The 23,278-nt window shown below is 54.7% G+C and overlaps 8 protein-coding genes across 8 annotated transcripts; 4 read left to right on the top strand and 4 right to left on the bottom strand.

Moving 5' to 3' along the window:
- Positions 1-434: 434 nt before the first annotated feature.
- On the top strand, positions 435-897 carry B0H18DRAFT_1027168 (uncharacterized protein; the record flags this gene model as incomplete). Its single annotated transcript, XM_048029863.1, has 1 exon — positions 435-897. A coding segment is annotated over exon 1 (183 nt), but the record flags the coding sequence as incomplete, so codon positions are not given.
- B0H18DRAFT_1027166 (SNF2 family N-terminal domain-containing protein) lies at positions 435-6,811 on the bottom strand. The gene is made up of 30 exons (XM_048029862.1): positions 6,512-6,811; positions 6,329-6,441; positions 6,153-6,242; positions 6,029-6,118; positions 5,934-6,008; positions 5,765-5,823; positions 5,490-5,706; positions 5,185-5,435; positions 5,063-5,134; positions 4,899-5,042; positions 4,752-4,844; positions 4,561-4,700; positions 4,435-4,481; positions 4,164-4,382; positions 4,054-4,104; positions 3,501-3,993; positions 3,318-3,448; positions 2,714-3,266; positions 2,596-2,662; positions 2,291-2,546; positions 1,991-2,162; positions 1,815-1,949; positions 1,734-1,760; positions 1,586-1,682; positions 1,444-1,532; positions 1,349-1,393; positions 1,106-1,295; positions 804-1,050; positions 772-780; positions 435-739 (listed from the first exon to the last, which is right to left on the bottom strand). The coding sequence occupies exons 1-28, from the start codon at positions 6,804-6,806 to the stop codon at positions 861-863; spliced, it is 4,401 nt and encodes a 1,466-aa protein (XP_047889670.1). The 5' UTR covers positions 6,807-6,811; the 3' UTR covers positions 435-739; positions 772-780; positions 804-860.
- A 437-nt stretch (positions 6,812-7,248) lies between these two features.
- On the top strand, positions 7,249-9,274 carry B0H18DRAFT_1027162 (uncharacterized protein). Its single transcript, XM_048029861.1, has 8 exons — positions 7,249-7,398; positions 7,437-7,462; positions 7,515-7,678; positions 7,742-7,981; positions 8,083-8,240; positions 8,303-8,428; positions 8,484-8,656; positions 8,713-9,274. Exons 1-8 carry the CDS (start codon positions 7,327-7,329, stop codon positions 8,891-8,893), a joined length of 1,140 nt encoding a protein of 379 aa, XP_047889669.1. The 5' UTR covers positions 7,249-7,326; the 3' UTR covers positions 8,894-9,274.
- A 300-nt stretch (positions 9,275-9,574) lies between these two features.
- Positions 9,575-12,715, top strand: B0H18DRAFT_1086606 (uncharacterized protein; the record flags this gene model as incomplete). Its single annotated transcript, XM_048032065.1, has 8 exons — positions 9,575-9,946; positions 10,053-10,087; positions 10,553-11,009; positions 11,048-11,116; positions 11,141-11,604; positions 11,778-11,873; positions 11,960-12,125; positions 12,182-12,715. 8 exons carry the CDS (start codon positions 9,575-9,577, stop codon positions 12,713-12,715), a joined length of 2,193 nt encoding a protein of 730 aa, XP_047889668.1.
- Positions 12,716-13,101: 386 nt separating this feature from the next.
- Positions 13,102-14,665, bottom strand: B0H18DRAFT_1086605 (D-lactonohydrolase-like protein; the record flags this gene model as incomplete). The annotated part of the gene is made up of 8 exons (XM_048032064.1): positions 13,102-13,248; positions 13,300-13,438; positions 13,498-13,557; positions 13,618-13,770; positions 13,840-14,075; positions 14,127-14,343; positions 14,365-14,502; positions 14,559-14,665. The coding sequence occupies 8 exons, from the start codon at positions 14,663-14,665 to the stop codon at positions 13,102-13,104; spliced, it is 1,197 nt and encodes a 398-aa protein (XP_047889667.1).
- A 520-nt stretch (positions 14,666-15,185) lies between these two features.
- B0H18DRAFT_1213744 (MFS general substrate transporter) lies at positions 15,186-17,847 on the bottom strand. Its single transcript, XM_048036536.1, has 12 exons — positions 17,367-17,847; positions 17,272-17,309; positions 17,193-17,208; positions 16,993-17,129; positions 16,780-16,928; positions 16,645-16,724; positions 16,113-16,591; positions 15,901-16,061; positions 15,769-15,841; positions 15,687-15,705; positions 15,525-15,632; positions 15,186-15,473 (listed from the first exon to the last, which is right to left on the bottom strand). Exons 1-12 carry the CDS (start codon positions 17,586-17,588, stop codon positions 15,342-15,344), a joined length of 1,614 nt encoding a protein of 537 aa, XP_047889666.1. The 5' UTR covers positions 17,589-17,847; the 3' UTR covers positions 15,186-15,341.
- A 446-nt stretch (positions 17,848-18,293) lies between these two features.
- Positions 18,294-19,808, bottom strand: B0H18DRAFT_1086603 (pheromone A receptor-domain-containing protein; the record flags this gene model as incomplete). Its single annotated transcript, XM_048032063.1, has 4 exons — positions 18,294-18,657; positions 18,709-19,291; positions 19,348-19,650; positions 19,703-19,808. 4 exons carry the CDS (start codon positions 19,806-19,808, stop codon positions 18,294-18,296), a joined length of 1,356 nt encoding a protein of 451 aa, XP_047889665.1.
- Positions 19,809-20,652: 844 nt separating this feature from the next.
- On the top strand, positions 20,653-21,655 carry B0H18DRAFT_629716 (uncharacterized protein). Its single transcript, XM_048038847.1, has 3 exons — positions 20,653-21,086; positions 21,156-21,291; positions 21,400-21,655. Exons 1-3 carry the CDS (start codon positions 20,872-20,874, stop codon positions 21,529-21,531), a joined length of 483 nt encoding a protein of 160 aa, XP_047889664.1. The 5' UTR covers positions 20,653-20,871; the 3' UTR covers positions 21,532-21,655.
- Positions 21,656-23,278: the final 1,623 nt, after the last annotated feature.

Raw genomic sequence — 23,278 nt, 5'->3', positions numbered from 1 at the left:
GTGCCAGTAGACGCACACTGCAGCACTAGCTTCGTCCGTCAATTCGTTCTAGCGTAGCAAGAGACAAATAAACACACTCAATTCCCCGTCCATCCGCAGAGAATGAATCAGAATATTCAGGGACGTCGGGCAGCCCGAGGATGTCGCACACCGACGCATACTACGCATCCCCGTCCGAATCCGTCGCCGCCGGCACCCCGCAACCCGGAAGGGGATACGGAAACACCGCCGTACGTCAGAAGAATACTGAATAGCGTGAAGTCTGGTACCATCGCATCCTCTGGATCTCGACAACTGACGCAGCAAGGCGAGTCTCGGGTATATTTGTTGGGTTGCACACAAGGTATCCAGGCGAGCTGATCTCTCAGAGTCACCGTTGAGCCTGGACGCAGCGATAGATCCAAACGTGCTCGAGCCCCATTCTTTCTTACTGTGTGCAACAGTCGACATTATGATGCTAAGTCTACGACCTGCAACAGTCGACATCATGATGCTAAGTCTACGACCTTCGAGTTCGAACTGGTTGGCTCCTGCAGTGGGACGGGTATGTAGTAGACACAACCGGGTAACCATGATTCAAATTCTGCGTTTGAGTTGGCCGCTCTGGACTCTTCGTATTGGGATTCGTTCCATGCTCTGATACTAATAGGACTCAGACGAGGGAGGACATGGGGGAAGGTCGGTGTACTAGTGATGACATGTCGCAAATCAATCGGACACACTCGGAGCGTCTGAAGGTCTGGTCACTGCGAGAAAACCAATGCATTGAGCGTGTCCATGACAGATATCACTAAAGCCACTCAGTGGTCTGTGGCATATACACTTGTTACGAACGTGTTGTACATTACGATTAAATTAGACTAAAGAAACTGTGGATGGCTATGAGGGCAACGTGGAGGACCTGCTTCAGCGTTTGCAGATGGTTGCTGACGTGCTTGCGAGGATGCGGCGGCGGGGGCGGTATCGTTTATGACTGAGTCTTCGGGTGGGATCAGATATTCAATATCTTCGAATAGGTGAGGGAAGAAGATAGCCAGCATATCGTCGGTCCTACAAGTTGCCATGTGGATTAGCCAAGGAACATCGACGAGCACTAGTACCGTACTTGAAAACAAAATCGCCCTTCTGCGCTCTCTTGGCAGGTGCGTCGACCGCGTTCTTGCCAGGCGCCAGGGCGAACGTTGAGGTGTCCAGAGTCCCTGCTGAGTTGTCTTTCGTGTACAGCGATTGTCCCTGTCGAACAGCCAGATCCAAGATGTTTCGCTCTACTGTGTCTTCGGCAAAGTAGCAATACACTGATCATGGCATGAGCTGTGGACCGTCATTTGTGTCGTTTATGTAGACTTACCTTCTGTTGGTTTGGTCTGTCCCATACGGTCGATTCGTGCAATCGCTACCAATAATCTCAGTCGAGTGCTCGCGCCGCGAGGGTTGCACACCGACCTTGCAATTCGAAAGCATGGTGGACGACACTCTCGACGAGGAAAACGCGAGAGGCACACGTTACATTCAACCCCGCATTTTCCCGCTCCCTGATAGACGGCAATGTTGAGCGATCAAACTCATGAGAGAAAAATGAACATACCCATGCAGAAGAAGAACATCAATAGTAGGATCTGTGCGGAACTTCTTCGCTGCATGCTCCTTTCGTCTTTGTTGATCAATCCGCAAACAAGATATATCTGTCCTGATCGTCAGCATGGACGAGATCCTCATACAGACAGAACGCTCACCATTGCGCTTCAAAGCATGCTGGATGACTGCACGACAGGAGAAATAAGTGTTCGTTATCAACGAACCATACATATACGCACTGTGGAGTGAATCAGCCCATGCTGAAAATACAATGCTCTTTGCCCCTGGGTCCGCAACCTTCAAGTACAAGAGATGTCTCAACAACGTATTGATCTTGCTGCCATAACTTCCGATAGCCTCCATAGTCTGGATATCTTCGAATAAAGTGGCAGGGATGTAGTTATAGTCGTTTGACGCTGCGACTTGGGGATAGCTTCGTTGTTGCGAATGAGGGCCGGTGCTACGGGTGCTGGTTCTGTCTTCGAGTTGTGTATTGAGAAGCGCTGCAACTGGCTGGGATTGATGTTCTCCCGACACACAGGACACACTTTCCCTTCTTTGCGAGAGATCCATTCTTTCAAGCAAGCCTAGAGCGTGGGCAATGCTAAGCATAACAGATCCCAGACGGATCATACTGGATACATACCTCACAGAAGACGTGCGCGCTTCCACAGTCAATTAATACCAGAAGGCGAGCAGACGAGTAAAACAACACAACGCACCATTGCGTGATGTAACCACGGAGGAAGTCACATCGACAGAGAACGCAGCAGCGCTCTTCCTCATCTTCCTCATTCTCGTTGCGGGACTGTGCCAAATTATCAAGGTACCGTTGATGAGCGCGCCCAGTAGTAATCTTCGTCTCCAGCTCCGCTTGGTCTCGAGCTATGTCAGCCAAGGCAACCTCGACACTGTCTCCCCATGCAGCCTCTGCGACTGTGTCAGAGATCTCTTGTAATTGTCGAAAATAGCTGATAGCAGTGTCAACTCAGATTAGTGATCGACAATGGGCACACTTACGATATGCGCTCGTTGAACGCTCTTCGCAATGGGACAAGATCGGCCTGTAGTTTGTCCATCAATTTATCTGTGAAGCGATGAACGACGCAGGCACATGAATGTTAGTCCAGTAACGCACTCTGCTCTAGGAGTAGCTTTCTTAATTGCTTGGTGGCCTCACGCGCCAGGATCTTCTCGGGATCAGTATCTTTGGCGATGCGAGCGGCAACATTGTTGAGGTCGACCAAAACCGATCTGACGGCCCTATCACTGTTAAATTCTTCCAGTATCGCCTTTCGCTCCTCGTTCAACGTCTTCAGGAGAACTTCATGCTCCGGCAATTGTTCTTGATTATCGAGTTGGTGAAGTTCGACCATGTCGTCCGGTTCCAAAGCGCGTTGGGCCGCTTTCGTATGTCGAGCGTGAGTCTCTCGGACGTCGTGCGTAGCAAGTAAAGTCCGTTCAGCTGTCAGAGCTTCGCGGCGGTCTGCAATGAGTGCCGCATAAGCTTGTAGATATGCCTCTGCCTCTCCTTGCGTCTCCAAGCTCCGACCGTACTCTTGTCCATCCGCGGCATCGTCTTGATGAGTCAATGATTGCGTGAGCAAGGCGATAAGCTTCTGTCTCCACTTCCACAGGAGGGCAGACTGCGTATTCAAAACCTCATCAATTATCTCGTGCACTTCCTCGATCTAGTGATCCCCGTTAGTGTCAGTACTGGACGGAACGTCGCAGCTACCTACAAGGTCAGCCGATTTGATTCCACCGGGCTCGCAGTAAGGAACTTTGATATACAGCTCCGTTTCCTTGAGTGCCTTGACCGACGCAGTGTTCGTCAATAGAGTCATAGCCTTTGCAGCCATCTCCTCGGTACCTAATTGCAGTGAGTTCAACAGCTTCTCCGAAGAAAAGGCATGTCCACTCACCTGAGAGCAGCAATCGTCTCAATTCTTCCGCTTTGGCGTAAGCTTCGTTCTCGGCATCGGCATATGCTTCTCCCAGGACATGATACACATCGCCCTTGAGGAATAGCACCTTGTGCAGTGAGATACGAGCGTCTCTTAAGCGGTTTTGCAGTCCGCTGCCCTTCGAAGTGTGCTCTTCCCCCGCGCGATTGCGAGGCAAGCCGTATTCGTCGGAGTCTAGGTCGTCATCGGTCAGGTCGGACTCGCTAGGCGCTCGCCCCTTCCCTTTGTCGACCGAGGAGGATGCCTGGCCACGTTCTGCTCGTAGCCTTGCGGCCTCTGCCTTGAGTGCCGCACCCTTCTCGGCATGTTCGGCGAGCGCAGCATTTATGTCATTGATGAGCTGATTCGCTTCCCTATCTGCGTTAAGCAGGACGTCTAATGCCGAGCGATAGCGAAACTTGTCATCTTCCTGGTGCTGACGCAGCTGAGCAGTTGTTGACATGAGTTGGATCTGTGCAGAGTCGATAGTCAGCTATGGTCGCGTGAATGTGACTTGCGCCTTGTTAATCACCCTGTTACGCCGGTCCTCCATGAGATTTCTCCAGTTCTGGTCCCTCATGCCCTACAAACACGCCCAAGGCGCTTTAATATCCCGCCGACGATGACCAAACAAAGACGTACGTCAAGCACTTCCTCCATAGACTTGAGCACACCTGGTTTGTGTAGTCTATCTCCGGCGTTGAGCAACTGGCCAACCTGTGGATGCGTACAGATACCACGCAATTTCCTGAGCCAAGTACGCAGGACGGCTGTATCGACCTCCCAATCAGCCCTTGCAGCGACCCCTCGGGCATCCAAACCCAATGCCAAGAGGGCGCCATCGAACATCTGGTCGTATACCTGAAACCCACCACAATGAGCATGATCCCGGGACATAAAAGATAATACTTACGTGTCGCTCGACCCGGCCCAATTCGATGGGTACGAGGTACGGGTTTGCTTTGGGATGGTGAGCTCGTGCTTCACCGCGGCTTTGACCGTCCTAGCCAATGCGATGGTGGTCAATCTCCGCACAAACTGAGATGAATGTTGCTTGTCATGCAAACCCACCTGATGCTATATTTGCTGAATAGATCAGCGAAGTCAGTGGCATACGGCGCCTTGAGTAAGCGAGGCCAGGTGCGTGAATTCTCCGTCACAGCGCGTATTCGCAGAAACCTGCTTGCCTATGAGACGCTCTATCCCATTTCAAAGTTCCGCGATACGTACCGCAGGACATGTATGAGATCAGACACTTGCGCTCGCGCGGGAGTCCCGGAGACAGCAAACGAGGATAGTCGCGGAATCAGCGAGACCATCTCCCTGTTCGACACTGAGCACAACTAGACCCAATGAAAGCCGTTTGACGGTACGTACTCAGCTTGTCCTCCACCAACCATCTGCACCTCGTCCATGATGACCCTATACCACTCGCACATGATCAGTGGACTCCGCGCACGTTCAATCTCAGAGTAGTTGACGTTTGCTCGTCGCGGGCGCGTCGGCGGTGCTCGTGCGACACTCAGATCGTGTTGTAGAACGTTATACGTGTGATGCAGACGTCGAACGTGTTGACATACGAGCACCAGTCCAGCACGTCTTCGTCTTGTGGGCTGCTCAGCGTTCTCGCCTACTTGCTGGTCACCTTCATCTCCGTATCGACTGTCTGGCACGCTTGCTCCTGCCTCTCTCGGAGCTGGGCGCTTTAGAGCTGGCTCTGCTCCCGTCGCGTGCCACCGATTTGCCTCTCTGAGAGGATTGTGATTCACGTTGTCTCGCCGCTGCTGCCTCGGTGATGGGGACGGGTACTTTCGCCCAGCCGTCGTAGACCAAGACTCTCAAGGATGGAGCGTGTAACGCGAGTTCATCCGCCCACTGTTGTGCTAACGAGGAAGGAGTCACGATGAGCGTCGTCTACAGTGCCATCCGTCAGTTCAAATAGCTGTAGCATCGAACGACTTCGCAAACCTTTGTTTCCTTAACATATACTTTCGCCTCGGGGTCCCACCTCTTCTTCGCAGGCCCCCGTCCAACGGAAGGGTTGAGTAGGATGAGCGTAATACACTCGAGCGTCTTGCCCAGGCCTGGTTCTTCGGCGAGGATACCTCCTAAGGCGTCTGCATCGTTCTGAGGCTTCTCGCGAGATAGCAGTCCTCGTACGCGGTTGAGGTATAAAGTCTCTTCGCTAACCCGAATTTCATCCCAGAACAACGGAGGATCCGCGAATTGGGTATATCCGTTACATCCCGTGCGTATCAACCTGCTTGCCTTCTCGGGACAATAACCAAGCCACACTACGACGCTGGAACGGCAGGAGGTAGGAAGGAGGTCTTCGGGCTGAAAGCGCTCCTCTTGTTCTGGGGCACTCAAGTGGGGCGCGGTCCGAGGATAGAATAAAAGCGGAATGTCGACCGTACCCTGGAATGATGCAGGCGAGGTCGTATACGGGAAGTAGTGCAGCAAGACACGACGCTGTGCTTCTTCGACCTCACTTGGGTGCCCTTTACGAATGGTGGGAACGGCTCCAGCATCTTCGAGTACAGGAGGGCAGCCTCGACTTCCAGTCGCAAAGTGAACGGAAGCATATCGTCTTCGATCTTGGGAACGGTGGGATCATGAACGTCAACATACAGGTGCACGAAATATTGCCCGGCCGTCTCTGCTAAGTGCCTCAAACGCAAATAGCAATTGAGATATGTGGGTGTGTCGAAGACCGTAGTCCTGTTATCGAGGCGTCAGCCTCGCTAGGCAGGTCTATATGTAGGAGTGTTCGGGATATGTGCTGTAGACTTGCATGAGGGGGCAACGCGTCGAGACGGCTTGCGAGCTTCTAGGAGCACTTTCCCGAGATCGAGAGTAGTTGGGAGGTCGTCTGCATAACGCTTCGCTAACCAAGACTTGATTCGGTCCTCGACTCGGTCTGCTCTGTGCGGTCCATGTCTATTTCGTCATCGCGTCGTCTTCATCGTCCTCGCTATTCTCGCTTAAACGAGGTGCGGCAGATGAAATGAAGTCGATATGAAAGACGTGATGATACACCCATGTCTCCGTGGTATCGGTCGCGACGTTGTCTGACTCCGCCACAGTTGTGTTCCCCACGTCCTTCGCGTCTAAGCGCGCTCGTTTGCGAGAGAGGGGCTCCGCCGACCTAGCACGTTTCTTGCCCTTCTTGTTGGCAGAACAGGCATCTAGGAGGTACTCTAAGCTTGAGAGGTCGACTTCATTTCCTTGCGATGGCGCGTTTAGGTGGACGGTGTGATACGTGTGGTCGCTGCGGTCGGACATGGTGGTGGCGGTCAAGACGCGTTCTTGTGAAGATCCTCATCTCACACGCGTAGTGTCACAACGTCACTGAGTACCGTCACACATCACACGTCACAAATCACTTTGATTGTGTCTCTTGCCGTCTACTTATTAGGAGTCAAAGGCCGCAACTAAGGTAAGAAGCTTAAACATGTACATCCAAAGAAATGCTGCGGGGGTGACGCTAGGTCAATATCGTGTGCGCACGACGTCGCAGTTCTATGGCTTCTGTTGACCACACCAGCTCCGCTATATGTATGTATGCGTGTTACCCTATCAGTTGATGGAGATATAGAGCAGTACTGTAAATGGCTGGTCAGAAGATTGAAGGCTGCGAGTTGTGTGGTGGTCCTGCAATGACGTACGAAAGCGGTTGTTTGTGACTATTATATCTAGAAGCTCTTGGCATACAAGACAAACAACGCCTACGCGTCCCACATACGCGTCGGTGCACTCACTGCGTTCACCATTTCAGTCACTCACCGCACCTGCACTCTCCAGCATGGCTTCCTCAATGGCAGTCGACAAGCCCAGAGCACCAAAAATTGATATCGACGAGTACCTCACGCTTGCCGTTCGGGCACGCCAGCGGACCTGCACCCGTTCTTCGAGTCCTTCCGGAATCTGTACAGTCGTAAGTGCGTAATCCACACTGGAGATCATGAACAGACAACTTATTTTGCGCTGTAGGCTATGGCACCAATTGACGCTCAAGCTGTTTGAGTTCTTCGACCACCCACTATCGAAGCCGTACCGGGTAGACATATACGACAAGTTTGTTCGGGATTTCGACTCGCGGCTTAACCAGCTGCGGTTGGTGGAGATGGGGGTGAAGGTGTCAAAGGAGCTTGACAGTACGTGTTATGTGTATGTGGCCGTGTTTCTGAGCACATCTGACGACTCGTTGTCTCGTGCAGATCCTCAGAAACACCTTGAGTTCCTGACCGACCTGCTCTCGCGGGTAGATACTGGGAAGGCCCCAGAAGCCCACGTGCTCCTGTTGGCAAGCATCGCGCATGCAAAGCTGCTGTACGGTGACCTAGAAGGCACGAAGAGTGACATCGACGGCGCATGGAAGATCTTGGATGAGCTGTCTGGTGTGGACAATTCTGTGAACGCAGCCTATTACGGTGTTGCTGCAGACTATTACAAGGTGGGTCCTGATTCACCCCCTCCCTCGAAAGATCATCTCTGGTTATAATCACTAGCTCCGTCATTCGCGCCTCGACCGCGTTCCATGCTAATGCCTGCGTTTCAGACAAAGGAGGGTACGCGGCTTACTATCGCAACTCCCTGCTCTACCTGGCATGTATCGACCCCGCCAAGGACTTGACGGCAGACGAGCGCCTCGTGCGGGCGCACGACCTCGCTATAGCGGCGTTCCTGGCGGAGACGATCTACAACTTTGGGGAACTCGTGCGTACCGCGGATCGCTTCTCTGGTGGCCTCTCTGACGTGCTCATGGTGACTGATCGCAGCTGATGCACCCGATTCTGGACGCGCTGGACAACACGCCTGTGGAGTGGCTGAAGAAACTGCTCTTCACGTTTAATGAAGGGAACATCGGCAAGTTCGAGAGCCTGTCACCACTTTTCCCGCAGGAGGTGCGTGTTTAGTCAACGTACCTGTGCACCTACTCATGCGCTCATCTTGTACCAGGCCATCTTGCAGGAGAACTACTCCTTCCTCCGGCAGAAGATCTGCCTCATGGCGCTGATCGAGTCGGTGTTCAAGCGCGGCGCCAGCGACCGGACGATGTCGTTCCAGACCATTGCGCAGGAGACACGGCTGCCCCTCAACGAGGTTGAGCACTTGCTCATGAAGGCGCTGAGGTAGGTTGCCTGCCTGTTCGACGCCGATGACGGTGCTAACGTGATCTGTATGACAGCCTGAAGCTGATTAAGGGCTCGCTCGACCAGGTAGACCAGAAGGCATATCTTACGTGGGTGCAGCCGCGGGTGCTCTCAGTCGAGCAGATTGGGCAGCTCGCGCAGCGGCTGGCTTTGTGGGGCGAGAAGCTGCACAAAGTGGAGGAACGCATTGCCCCCGAGGTGCTTGTCAACGGCTGATCATGATACGCACGCAAATGTTGTATTGTACTTGCATTATGGACTTATCTCTCACTGCGACAGCTGTATGCCGTCCTCGAGCAGGTGACCGTATCGTCAGCAAGCCAATTCAGGATCTGTGCGACGATCCGGATTCTAGAATGGCATCGTGGTGTGGAACGAGGATAGCAAAGTAGTGAGACCCTTCCGGAGGTCATATCCTCTCACGACAAATCGTTCCGGCTGTATGGCATCGGTAGCGAGAGTAGTTACTCTATTTCGCCCGTACTAGCAATCGATCTCCCCTACAATGGACGGCCCCAATACCGACCACCTGTTGGATAGACGAATTCGCATGTTCTCAGCATCTTTACCGTGCACTCTGGTCCGTCCGGCTCTGAATGACGACGGTGGCTGGAGAGCGTAGTGGCCAGAAATGGCAATGGGCGAAGGATCAAGCCAGTGCAGCCACCACGACTCGTGCTCTTCCTCGAGGAGACCGCATGCCCGCCTCCCTGCTCGCCTCCACGTTCGAGTGCCGCGTCCAGTGGTCGCCTTACGCAACGGCCTAGAGGGTTTCAACGTGTCTGCAATCTGCGCGCGACTCGCTGCCTGCTGCACTTCATATCCGACTCGCAGCATCTCCAGATCTCCTGGTGACGACAGTCTGGGGAAGAGACGACACCTATAGCTACTACAGCCATGGCGACTTCAGCTGAACACGCCACCCAGCTTCCTTCGTCCTCGACCTTCTCCTTCAGCGCACCGTTCCCGCTTCCGAAACCCGCGTCTGCGTCCTCCGCGCCCCAGCCCAAGCAGCGCCGTGTTTCGCTTGCATTGCCATCCTCGCCCCGTCTGTTCCCCGCATTCCACTTCCGCGACGACACGGGCGTCGGTGTCCACTCAGGAGAGTCATCGTCGAGCCTTGGTCCCGAGAAGAAGGGCAAGATGAGAAGAATCGAAACCGACCCTCTAGAGGAGGAGGTTGTTCAAATGTCTGGGCTGTCCGAGAAGAAGATGAGGAAGAAGTGGACAACGGAGGAGACCCAGATGCTTGTTGACGGCTGCAACAAGGTATGTCAGGCCAATCGCTGTACGACTGCGTGGGCTCATCTGTGCGCGCCTCGGGGTAGTGGGGTGTCGGGAACTGGAAGTCAATCCTCAATGACCCCAATTCAAGTTCGACGGTCGCTCGCCCGTGGATCTGAAAGACAGGTGTGTACGCGTCATCTGTTGAATCAACGTGCAGAGGCTTGGATATACGTCGGACATTGTATGTGCGCGGTCGTGCACGGGACTTCCTTGCGGACATTGTTCCACTGTGCAATTGGCTCGAGTCGTATGAAGCAGCGTAATGGCCAAGCATGCTACTACCACGATGCTCTACGGAGCATACAGGGCGTTCAATATCCGTAGATGAAATCGACGGGTTGCTCCTGACGCATGCATGCGTTACTCTGGCGTTCCATTTCCGCCTTGCGATGTCCCACAACCATGGTTCAGCAAGCTATATGCATCCGGGATGTACCGCGTTACACCGAGGATCCATGTCTAGCAGAACGGGTTTGAGTCCGATCATGAATTTGCCGGTGTCCCATTCACCCCCTAAGCGCGATGCGTGTCTTACACTCGTGGCGTGGTTGTCTGAGCGTCATCAGGGACTAATTTACCCCTCACCAGATTCCGCACCTATTTTCCCGACGCGTACAAGCAACATTATCCAAACGCGAAGACGCATTTGTCCTCCAAGATTCGCTCCGCCCTACCCGACGGTAGCTCGATCTTCGAGAAGACGCGCAGCAAGAAGCGTAGACCCTTCACCGAGGAGGAGGATCGCGCTCTCAAGGCTGGTTACGACAAGCATGGCACCGTTTGGGCCACCATTGTGAAGGACCCTATCTTCCAGGAGCAGAACCGACGGTCTACCGACCTCCGTGACCGCTTCCGGAATGCGTTCCCCGACCTGTACGAGGCGGCAGGATACAAACCACGCGCATCGGCGAAGAAGAGGAGAGGAGATATGCCTCAGCCCGTGCGAGCGGCAACTGATGATCAACTCGTCTCAACCAGCTCGACTGGCCCTGTCAGGAAGAGGCGCCATACCACTCAGGGCCTGTTCCGCGGTGGAACGAAGAGCGTGCCGGAGAGCACGACTTGCTCTGAGGACGAGGACAGCTCGGATGGGAGGAGGAAATGACAAGCTCCGTCGCGCAGGAAGGCCTCCGCACATCGCCGCCCGAAGATGTACACTCAGTCTCTGTCATCGAGGGCTACCCGGGCGAAGTCGATATGCAAGCTGACACTATGGCAGACTCGTCGGATATCCAAGATTATATGCCGAATTCCGAGCTGTCTGAAATCACGGATTCGTCGCAGTCGCAGGCCTGGGCGTCTGGACTCGACACACCCTTGCACTCAGGCCCATGGTCCTCTGCGACCAATGCGGCGTCACCGACATCCTCCCATCTTTCATCTGACTATTTCGTGACTCAATCTCCTTTCCACCGGCGGCCAGACGGTGCGCAGATCATGATCGGCAAATCCGCCTGGGGTCCCCAAGACTGGCTTTCAGCCAACCCACGCCTCGACCCCTCCGCTGCCCATAGTAGCAACTCGTCTTTCCTTGGCGGCGTCTCCCCCACTCCTTCGTCTCCCTTCTCCTTTGCGCACCTCAACCACGGCGTGCTTGACCGCTACGACTTATTCCCACCGTCGCTTGCGCACGACTTCGCGTCCGAGGCAGGATCGGCGACACGCACTCCACCTTCTCGGACCGGATATGTACCCCACCAACAGCTTCCACGGCTTCACACATCATTCTAACTACGCTGGAGACCTGATCTTCGGTGCGCGCTCACACCAGCCTCAACAATCCTTCGACTATGGCCCCGGTTCGGTTTGGGAGCGCGGGCCTTGGGCTTTCGGGCATGCAACAACCTCACGGGCTCCCTATGCATGCGCATACGCCTGCACTGCCAGGAATCGACGAGATCGAGCTCACGTCGATCACCTTGAACGACCAGACCGACGCCTCAGCGCCGATGGACACCGCTGAGACAGCTATACCCAAGGACGACTCTACATCAGGATGGACCTCAGCGCATTCAGCTTGCCTTCGCAATCGCTCGAGCTCGACGAGATCGTCGGGCTGTCGCTGCCGCAGGAGTTCAATGCTACGCCGCCGGGCACGCCGCAGACGACGTCGCGGTCCATTCGATCTCATGCCAACGCACACTATACTCGTCCCACAACCGTTCGGTTTCGGTCCCTCCGACTGAGCACCGCGCTGCGATGCCCCGTGCGCCGCAGACGCAGCTGCTCAAGTCCAGGCCTCTGCAGCCACCGCCACGGTCAATGTCCTTCATGGATGACATGCCTGTCCATGGACCGGAGGTCGTTGACATGGCTCTCCAGCAGGCGCAAGCGTATCAGCCGGGACCATCCTATCAGCCTGACGGGTGGCGGCCTCAGGGGGATATGTACGATCTGCCCTTCCTGGATCTGCACTACTACACGTCGTCCAGCCACAATCCTGCAATCACCGGGCTTGATGGAGACGGTGCTGCACAAGGCACTCTGAAGCCAGACGTGGACCTTGCCCGTCAAGGCCAAGCGCTGGATCTTGCGGAGACGTACGCCTCTTCGAGGCCGTTGGGTGTCATGCCGTCGCTCACGCAGCAGATGTCGTTGATGTCGCATAGCGCGAGCACGCCTCCAGTGGCGAATCGCATGGTCCCTATGCATCATCGTGGGCTGAGTGCGGTCTCCCCGCAGGACCTCCTACTCCGGAAGAGTAACGACAACAAGCGCAAGCGGTCCAGCTGGGATGGCGGCGTGCACTGACGTCCGAAGCCTGACGTGTTCGGTGTCTCTAATTCTGGTTATGATGTGTTGAATGCCGTAGCTATCCGAGGAAGGGACTTTGCATGTACTCACACGCGCGCGTTTGTTATTTTCGCTGACTTTGCTCGACTGGCTATCACTTTGGATTATTCGCTTCCTGTTACCATCGCATTTCCGAGTCATATCATGCTACCCTTCGTACTGTACTTGGGCACTGCTCGTATGATCACTATTCAGCGAACCCTGGATGCTCGCTAGCTTCATCTATGCCACGGCATAACATATTCGTATTTCGGGGGCATACACCATAGTCATAGTTGCAGCTACTGGTGCAGGATGCGGTCGACTTCAGAAGCGTGCTTCCGTTCCCAAATGTCATGGATATGCTAGGTTGATCCCACCTGCTGCAACTTCCGCAAAAAGACCTGGTCGCCCGCTAATATGACCAAGTTTCCGTCTCCAGCGAAGACCAGGTTGCATGATACTTTCCCGACAAAGAATTTGCCAATGAGAATGCCGTCCCGATTCCAAACCTGTTCCGATGGTCAGCTCTTCACCAGCGTGATGTTAAGAAGAGAACCTACATGGATGCCATCTCCACAAGATGAGTAAACATTGCCGAACTTGTCGACCTGTATCCCGTCTGGCAGACCAGCGTCGATATAGGCGAAGACGCGCTTGTGCTCGAATACCTGAGTTTTGGGATTGACGTCAAACTCGTAGCTGTGGCCGGATTGAACGCATGAGGAGACCATTCTGCAACCAAAGAACAGTCGACATACATCGTAGAAGGGAGAGTCTGGTTTCTCCCATGGAATCCGATGGAAGCAGCGGTGTCCGCCCTGATGATAATTCACCTTCCTTAGCGTACTTCATGACAGCGGTCGTTGTGCAGGACTCACACGTATGCGATTTGGCCGTCGGCCGAGAACGCCAAACCATTGGGTCTCACGAGTTCGTCGGAGACGACCCTCACGTTGCCAGTGTCCGGATCGAAGCGGTAGACTTGGTTGTGCAAGAGCGGTGGTTCACGGAAATGCTGCAAGAATCCGTATCTATCCACAAGCAAGCATTTGTTAGTATCAGAGAATACGCCTCCAAGCTCGAAGCTTGAACGCTCATACGTGGGATCGGTAACGAAGATCTTGTGGCTCGTTGGATGGATCTTGCCATCGTTGAGCGAATTGAATTGCCTCCCGTAGTAGTTGTCGAACAGAACCGTAATGTTGTATGGCGGTGCGGGGTTCATGAGTGCGATCGACGACGGACGGTCAACATTCCCTGAGTTGATCAGAATGAGCGATGACTTGTAAGGGCCTGTCGCGCCCCATGTCTTCTGCCGCACATCTGCAGTGTCGAGCTGGAGAAGTGACGATGTAGTGAAGTGTTATCACTAGCGTGAGGTGCTTACCTGAGTGACAGTGACATTTAGCGGTGCCACAGTGCTTCCAGCAGCCTGTACAACGCCTTTGACTTCTTGCATGCTGATCTTCGACATGAAGTTGTTTCCGCGACAGTCGCGCCAACCCTTCGGTCCAGAGCAGTGACTACCGAAGAAGACTTCGTCTGTCTCTGGGAACCATACGGGTGCCTCATGTGCGAAAATAGTTCCAGGCGAGACGCGATGGCTCGAATAGAGGGTCGATCACCCAGAATTCGCAGAAATTCTGGGTGGAATATCTGGAAGAACGGGGGACTCGTATTCGTAGGGTTGAAAACTCGGTAAACGAGTTTCGACGGTAAGTGCCGCTCTCGCCCATAACATTGTATGCCCGTGGATCAATGACCTATCCGAGTGTTAGTCATAGCTGAGTATCGTCTCATGCGAATGACCACCACAGACTGGGGAGGAATGGTCATACCGCTGAAGGAGATGGATTGCTCCTGCGAGGAAGTCCACTTCCAAGCAGCAAAGCCACCCAATGCTGCCAAGCTCAATTGCCACAACATCTTGCTAACAAGCACTGTCGTATCGTCGGGTATTCACAAGGTGATATGCGACCTACGCAGACTCAATCTGAGTTACGGGGCAGTAGACTGGATTACAGATCGGACCATGGACCGCTCACCTATATGGCTCTGCACAACGGATTCACTTCTGCAGCCCAGTACCAGAGGAGGATACAGGACAGAGTCAACGACTGCATCGTGATACTGGGCCCGTGCACACAGCCTATACTCGACTCCAATGACGGAAGCAGACACTCAGCTGACTGCACATTGTCGGAGGTGACGCTTCTTCGGCCATCCGTGGGACGTCAGGCAAGCACCGAACTATGTTCTGGATGTCGTCTGTTGTTTATCGGGAAGTCTCGTTGGTGCTATATTTGGCTGTTCAACCCCAGAAAGCACCAGTCCGGGCGCGTAATCTCCTATGTTGAAATGGTCAGTGGGCTCTCCTCGCAGTCCGAGTTTAACGACTTACCATGATGGCTGCGTTAGTACAAGCATTCAATTCACATGCCAGATGAGAGGGGAGCTCATTACAGTCATACATTGAGCCTATACCATTCTACAACAAACAACAAGAAGTACGGCTACAGCACCAAGAAGAACCATTGCTTTATCACGAAGTGACTACTCGTACCAAACCAGTCTTAACATACCTACCTTTCCACGGATTAGCTCAGCTGGACGTCCGCCCCCTAGGTTCATAGGGTAGAAGGAGCACCAGAGCTCCGCTGCCTATGATCAGGGCGCCCGAAACATACACGGGCGCCGCTGTCTCGAGGTTGGCGTACATCGCTATCACTGGAGCCTGCGAACGTCGTCAGCCGCTACTGTCAGGCTGAGAAGGGACTTGACTGACTATGATCCCGAAGACGCGAGTCGCAGTGGCTGTCAGGCCGTTACCTGTACCTCGGTCTTTCGCAGGGAACACCTCAGGCGATATAGCATACAAGACACCATACATGATCTGCAAGTGCGATGTTCAGTCCTGCCCTCTGCTGTGTGACTTTTGTCTACTCACGTTACTTGCAAAGGCGTACCTACGCATCGCGCCCAGTCTCATGAGCTCTGGCAAGTTCCACACGAAAGCACGCCTTACTCACCCGCAGTTCCATCCCAACAGCGCATTTGAGCTGTGGGAGGTGGTGCTCGCAAAGAGAAAGACACCAGTGAGCCCTGTCTTTCGCGAGGGGTCGTTGAATAATGTCACCCATTGTCAGTAATGAAATACTTGCCCGAGGAGATTGCCAGAGTACCCTTCCGTCCGATACGCGGAAGCTCGACCGCCCACCCAGCAATCAGCGCGCTTGGCACACCGATCGCGCCGAGTATGACTTCTTGACGGTAGGTCGTGTAGTATGAACTGTCTCCGTAATTGGCGTCGCGGTGTGCGAGACTAGCGGTCAAACTGTGAGCCAGCCATCACTGCGAAAAGGAGAAGACGTACATGTAAGGCAGGAAGCTGTTGTACAACGTGGACGCAAGACCGATAATGCCCCAAATTACAATCAACAGACTAGTTGACCATGCAAGCTTCGCGGTCTTGAACAAGCTCCTGATGTGGTACGTCGTCCATACTGAGGTTCCGCTCAATAGTGTGGGCAGGCCAGCTGCACCTGCAGCAGCCTTGTTCGCCTCCACAGCGCGCTCTCCGGCCGCCGCGAGCTGCTCCACGGTCAAGCTAGACGAGCGCCCGTTATAGGCAGCGATTCTGTGAATGACGGCAACGGCGTCGGCGTCGCGACCGCGACCGACGAGATACCGCGGGCTCTCCTCGAGGTTGAACGCGAAGAAGCGGATGGCCCAAAGAACAAGCGTCATGCCTCCCAAGGTGAACAGGAGATACCGCCATCCCATGTTCTCGGACTTGGTGCAGGTCGTTGCAGTCTCGGGGCATGATATGTTGGAAATAAGCGGCCAGGCGATCTACGGCATCGTCAGTGACGACAGAATGAGACCAGGCAGGCATTCTCCCATACCAAGCTCGCAACCAACTGGCCAATTGCCCACCAAATGGATAGGATAGTCAGTAGGTACTGGTGGCTTCCCGGCACGAAGTCTAACGAAATAAGTCAGCTCGCTTGTCGGTACAAGCACTTGCCCTCTCAGCTCACCGAGGAACACAGCAGAGTCGACGGGCATGTTACCGCCCACGCCAAACCCTACGACAGCAAACAAGGAGGCTAAGGTGACGAAGTTGGGAGCGCCTCCGGCTGCCAGACCGAATACACCGGCGATGAACAACGTGAAGTTGAATGGCCACCTGGGGTCCACAATCAGTAAATACACCACGACCGATGATCTCGAAGTGTAAGCGCACTGCGTACCTACGCCCCCAAATATCACACCCCAAAGCCCAGAACACCGCACCGGCGAATAGACCAATATTCAATGCCAAGGACAACCATTGGCTGTCGACTTGGAATTCGGCGACGACAGGATTGAGTATGAGACCTGCCACAAGCTGATACACCATATCATCGCGGTAAGGCGCGGATCGTCGCAAAGAGGCACCTATGCAACTCACTGGCCAAACGCTATCTCTGTGTCGGGAAATTGGGGGTCAGAATACAGACCAGAAGAGTAGTCCGACAACCGCGACGTACGAGAACCAGCCGAAACCAGCAACCACAAAGAGATACCACTGGTTCAAACAAGTCAACACCCGGTCCCTCCTCGACAAGATCATACTGCCACGGACCTGGTATCTTCCCATTCCAATCTCCCGCACAGCAGCGTTCAGTACGCGTGCCTTCGCTTGATAGACAGCGTCCACGGCTCCCTCTTCAAATAGGTCCTCTTCGGCGTACGCATGAGGATATGGGTCCCGCGAAAGAGACTCCGTGAGGGCAACAGCATCCTTCTTCTCCACGTCGTCAGAGGATCGCGTAGGCTCGTTCGCCGAGGGGATTCGAGTCGACATGGTGGTGGTACGATGAAGAACTGTGAAGGAGCTTTATGTCCGACCGTCAACGGCGTGAGTCTTGCACGCAACGGTATCTGGAAGGTGGAGGAATCGTCCGACTTGGGATCCGAGGAGCTAACTCGCGTCCGTGGGTGACACACTCCCACTTTAACACCACCTCGCGCTAGAAAGAAACCAGCGAGGGCTATCGGAATGCTGACGAGCTCAGATCGTACAGGTGATTACCACCGCTGACTGGGACTTACGGCCCAAAGACGGTCGCCCGACCATGCGGGTGCGCAAGAGCTTGGGAAATTGAACGCCTTGCCGTGTCTCATCGATGGGTATCAGGCACTGTCAGTGTCTCGCAGGCGCACGGCCGAACAACGGCGCGTTCGACTTTGTAAGGTCAAGCATATCTATTGGGTAGCATGAGGTAACGTGTAATACACTCGCGTCAAGGGCGGCGGTGCTAAAGTAATGATACATACGAATATCATTAGTAGCCGCAAAGGGATATGGGAGCCGGCGGCGTCGTGGAGTGAGGTACAAAGAGCTAACAATACAGTGTGAAGCGGAGGACGAACCCAGGTGATAACGGTGACAGTAGGTGATGGCAACAACAACGAGCGAAAATCCAACAGGAGATACACGGTGGGAGGGGGGTGGGATAATCTTGCGGGTTTTGTCCAGGTCACAGGGGATATTGAAGGTCTCTAAACCTCAGACTATGTCGAAGGTGTTGTCGTGCACGGACGCGGGCACGTCCGGCGGGGCAGCGCGCGTCGGCGACGCAGGATCGTGCACGCGGGCGGGCGGCGATGGCGGCGGCGGGAACACGAACGTGTGTGCCTTGTCGGCGCTCTTCGCGGACATCGGCGACGGGACGTACGTGCTCGAGCCCGCGGAGTGCTCCGAGGGCGAGTACGGCACCTTGAGGTCGTCGACGGGCGTTTCCTCCCCGATGGAGATAGACGTCGAGAGGCGGTCGGAGAACGAGTCGAGCGAGTTGCGCCGCTTGTGCTGCACGAACGTCGGGATCGTGATGCGGCCCAGTGCGCTCGCCGTCGGCTTCGACGTGTTGTAACTGAGGCAACTGTCAGCTTCGTGCTAGCGCAAACATACGCAAGGAACGTACCCATAGGAGCCGTTGGCAGTGGAGCGCGACAGCCAGCTCGTCGATAGACCGACGCGCTTCGCCACGGTCGTCGCAGCTATCGAGTAGTGCTTCCGCGCCTCCTCCGCGCAGCCGAAGAACGCGAAGAAGATGAACGCACAGATGATGATGTCCCAGATGTCGAAGATGATGGCCGGCTTCGTGAACTCGTTGTTGAGCCAGAGGATCGCAGGGAACTGGTCCACGCGCGAGAAGTCGTAGTGCAGGTCGCCGAGGCCCTTCCATACGTACAGCGGGTTGCGCGACTGCATGTACAGGTTCCACGACGCGAGCGGGACCGTGCACGCGATCTCGATGCCTGCCAGACCCATGAGCCGGAGGTACCGGTGGAACGTCAGGTTCTTGTTGCTCGACATGAGCTCGTTGAACTGCTTGCGACGCCTGAAGAACGCGCGCAGCGTCAAAAAGCAGTAGACGGCGGAGATGCAGCCGATGACGATCGGCCACGAGGTGAGCAGGAAGTAGGAGAGGATGGTGTTCGCGATCTCGAATGTGCACCCATAACCCTCGTAGATATCGAAGCGGTGGCCTTGAATGAACCAGACTGGATCGGTCGACGCGTCAGTAGGCACAACAGACCGAGCGTCGATAGGAACTCACACAGTGCAACGACCACGATAGAGGGAATTAGACCGATGGCGAGATCCACCCAAATCATCCGCCGCTTGTCGCTGTTCGTCATCGACACCGTGGAAATGGTCGCGATCTTGTACAGACGACGGTTGATGATGAGCGAAGCCGTGCAGATGCCGATGCTGGAGGCGAGGCGGAAGCGGGTGACGATGTCGCACCAGACAGGGACCCAGACGATAACGTTGTCCCGCCAGATGATCATGTTGATGAACTGGATGAGGCACTGGGTGCCGCACCAGAAGATGTAGAGAACGCAGCCAACGTTCCAGGCTGTCGTCACTTTGTGAGCCCGACGTAATGAGATAGCGAAGCGGTCACGTACCTTCCAAGTGCCAGTAGAGGGGAATGCTAACCAGAACAAACCCGATGAAGGAGAGAGCGGTGGCAGCAAGTTGCTGCGCTGACCACGACGCCAGTTGTGCGTCCATCGCGTAAAGATCTCCGAGGGTAAACGCGGTGAAGAGAGGTAGCACAGAAGACGCCGGACGGGCGGAGACTTGGAAGCCTGCAGGGAGGAGGGCGGGCGACTGCGGCAATGCACAGATGGGTGATTGCTGGAGGGCAGTCCTCGCCAGCGCGTCCATGAAATACTTCACCACGCTCTCTGCCCTTGTGTACGTATTCGGATGGTTGCTTGTGCGTCGGCTGGCATCTGAGCGCCATCACCATGCTCGCGGAGGTTGACGATGCTTCTCACGGATTGCCTGATATAGACGTTACCTTGTCTTGCTTCCGGATTGGGACCGTTTGATGAAGCCACGGAGGCAGATCCCGGCAGGCACCACATGAGGGCACATGGCTCGGCTACGCGGGCACGAGCCACGAGCGCCGTCTGGAGCATCAAGCCGAGATGCCCAGCCGCTAACCAAAGAGGTGCGAATGGGAACTCCAAAACGGGATGCGGAGAAGTCGTTCTGTCGAAGACGCATTGCCAGCGACGCGAGTCCCCAATTTGATGCAGCAACAGGCCGGTCGTCGTCTCGACGGAAAGCTGAGTTGGAGGTTTCGAACAAAGTCGCAGGCAGAGGTAAATCAGCGAAGGTTTGAAACATCAACGAGAGTACCAGGAGGGAGTTCACGGTCCAGTACCGAGACTGTGGGAGCTCCAGCGATAACGCGTCTAATCAGCAGGCACGAGCAGAAAGGCATACATCGAATGCGAATTCCGGACCAGAACTAGAAGTCTCTTGAGCACGAGATGGTGGTGTTCCAGCCTCTCCTTGTTTGGATTCCTCGGGAGACCTAGCGACGCGTCTGTTGTCACGTGAACGAAGGACGAATACCGCAGTGCGAAGTCCGGTATCAAAGGACAAGGGGAATACCCAACCAGCTAGGTTGGATTCGCAGAGCACAAGAGGCAGCGTAGAGACCAAGTTGACATGGTGCCAATATTGCCAAGGACGCCTGAGTGATTCCCAGTAGGGTGGGTCTTGGACCCAGATTACGCTGTGTCGGTGGAGATGGGACATGATGATTGGCAGGACTGTCTAAATGAACCAGATCAGCAGCCGAAGTGTAGTTCTAACAACCTCAGTGCACGAAGTCAATAGAAGGACGCAGAGCCGAAGCAATAAGTCGTTAGCCAAAGCCTGCGTCAGCGACAATCGACACAATGATGGTATGCATAGAGGTGTTGGCGTTGAGTCCATTGCAATTGCAAATCGCGAACGCATTCACGAGGTCAATTTGGATGAGCCGCGCATGAGGTTCAGAAAGACAAGCCAATTTCAGACTGAGGCTAAGCGGGGGCCGACGATAATAAGTACAACACTTACCTTTCGCCAAGTCGGGGCGGCACGCAGTATGGCGTGCAATGAGACGTCTCGAATGGCTGAAGCTCTCCGTCGTCAAGGGTGGATAATGGTACTGCCACTACCCGTCGTCGACCTGGGTAGATGCCATCGCACTAAGGTCAGTGAGCATAACATCCGGTGACGGCAGTGGGCGACAACACTCACCGCGCCTCGGCGCGAACTGTCTTCTGTTTTCGTTTCACTGCCCTGTGGTCCAAGAGTGTAGGAGCGACTATTTCGATGCATCGTCAAGTCCAAGAGACAAGAACATAGCCACCCGCTGAACACAGGGCTATCCCCAAGAAAACAGCGGACGGCGGCGAGCACGCGCTGTCGTCCGATATCGTCGTCGGCATAGTCTGGTACGATCCGTCGAGCTCGAGAGACCGATCGGTCGTGGCGGGAGGAAGGGGAGGGAGGAGGATGGCGAGGAGGAGGGTGCAGTATATGACTGTCACCGTTCTTTTGTCTTGCGGGAGCGCTTGGGGAGCGCCTTCGCCCCGCTGGCGCTAAAGTGCTTATTGTCCTTCACCGCTGCTTCCGCTTCGGGATACTATTTAATAGACGCCCGGCCACACCTTCTGGTGGACTTTGATCACTTCTCAAAATGCACGTCCACTCATTTCCGCAGGTCGATGCGTGGTCCTTTGAACCACCTCACGTTCACAATGAACGTAGTAACCTTGAAGGTGTAGTAAGGTAAAATGCACAAGTGGTCGAGAATTTGCGTGCCACGGCTCACTGTTAATTTGCCAGTGAATTCACAGCAACTGTTCCGTGAGCTAGATGCAGTGGTTAGCCCGCGATGTCCCGCTAATGAGCTGCTTTAATCTTCCGAATACCGGTAAGATGCATCATCTTCGCGGCCTCCGTGTCTGGCGGCAGAAAGGCTGCGTTCAGTGGATTGCCACGGACGGTGCCATTCTTCTCCGCACGGTCTGCGTTGGCGATGAAGACGAGCTGTACAGGTGTCCGGAGACACGAACCACATCCTGTGGCTCCGTACCGGCGGTACAGTACCTGCGGCAGCCTATCTGGCTGTGAATCTAGTGACGCAGTCGACTAGATATTGTTCCCTCCTTTTGTCTACGCATCTCGATACTGATCCGCGCAGAACACCCATCCCCGCCATCCGATCAAGTTCTTCCCATTTCCGTCTCATGACTCAAATTCCGTACCCATGCGTGAGGCTGCCGGCGTATCATCCCAACCTCGCCGTCGCACGCGCCAGCCCGAAGCGGCCTGCCGACCACGCTCCCAATTGTCGTTCTCTTTCGGTCATCGCTTCGTGTCTGAATTGGTAATGTGCTCCACGAATCCTGTTGTTAACTCTGAATCGCCGGGGCTTTGGCTGTGGTGCGTGGACGAGTTGTGGCCGTCGTCATGACTTGCGCTGCACAGCAAGCTCCGTGCTGCACTTCCCCCTCTCCTATCGCGCTCTCTTGTCGCTGCCGCAGGTCATAGGACACATTGCGCTGTGCGCTTGACGACATCTCCTAATTCTTGTAGGTGCAGCACCATTGTGGTATAAAACGTACAGAACGCCCCTGACACAGTGCAGCTTCAGCCTTCTCCAAACGACATATATAGACGAACAAATAGCGCGCGGGTCGCCGAGGAACTCCCTTCTTCTCCCTTCATCACCTTCAGTGCGAGTGCGTTTAGCACAAGCCATGGACGACTTCTTCGTCCTCTCTCCGCCCGAGCCTGTGGGCGCAGAGTACGCCATCATGCCACGGGACGCGCAGGAGGATATCCTCAAGGACTTCGAGCATCACGCCGAGACATGCTCGAACGGGCAGATCGTGGCCCAAATGTGCATTGTCGCATAATTGTCTTCGACCCAGGTAAGTATGTATCATCGCTACCCTCTTCTCGTGGTATCTAACCGCAATGCAGATTGTCGCCAGTCCTTGCCACTTTCTGCCCTTATCTACATCCTCTTTCCAACATGCGCGTTGATCACTGCTTTGGTATCCATGCGTCTCATGGACCACTGTCAAGGGGTCAAGCTTCAAGCTTCAAGACGCGCCATACACTCCCTCATCGGACTTCGACTTCTCTCGCTTTACGAACTTGCTGCTCACAGAGAGCAGTGGATGACA

The sequence above is a fragment of the Fomitopsis serialis genome (genome assembly GCF_022376445.1).
Source record: "Fomitopsis serialis strain Sig1Antser10 chromosome Unknown B0H18scaffold_76, whole genome shotgun sequence".
NCBI classification, from domain to species: domain Eukaryota; kingdom Fungi; phylum Basidiomycota; class Agaricomycetes; order Polyporales; family Fomitopsidaceae; genus Fomitopsis; species Fomitopsis serialis.
The sequence above is the reverse complement of the archived record's forward strand: the minus strand, read 5'-3'. Positions and strand labels throughout refer to the sequence as shown.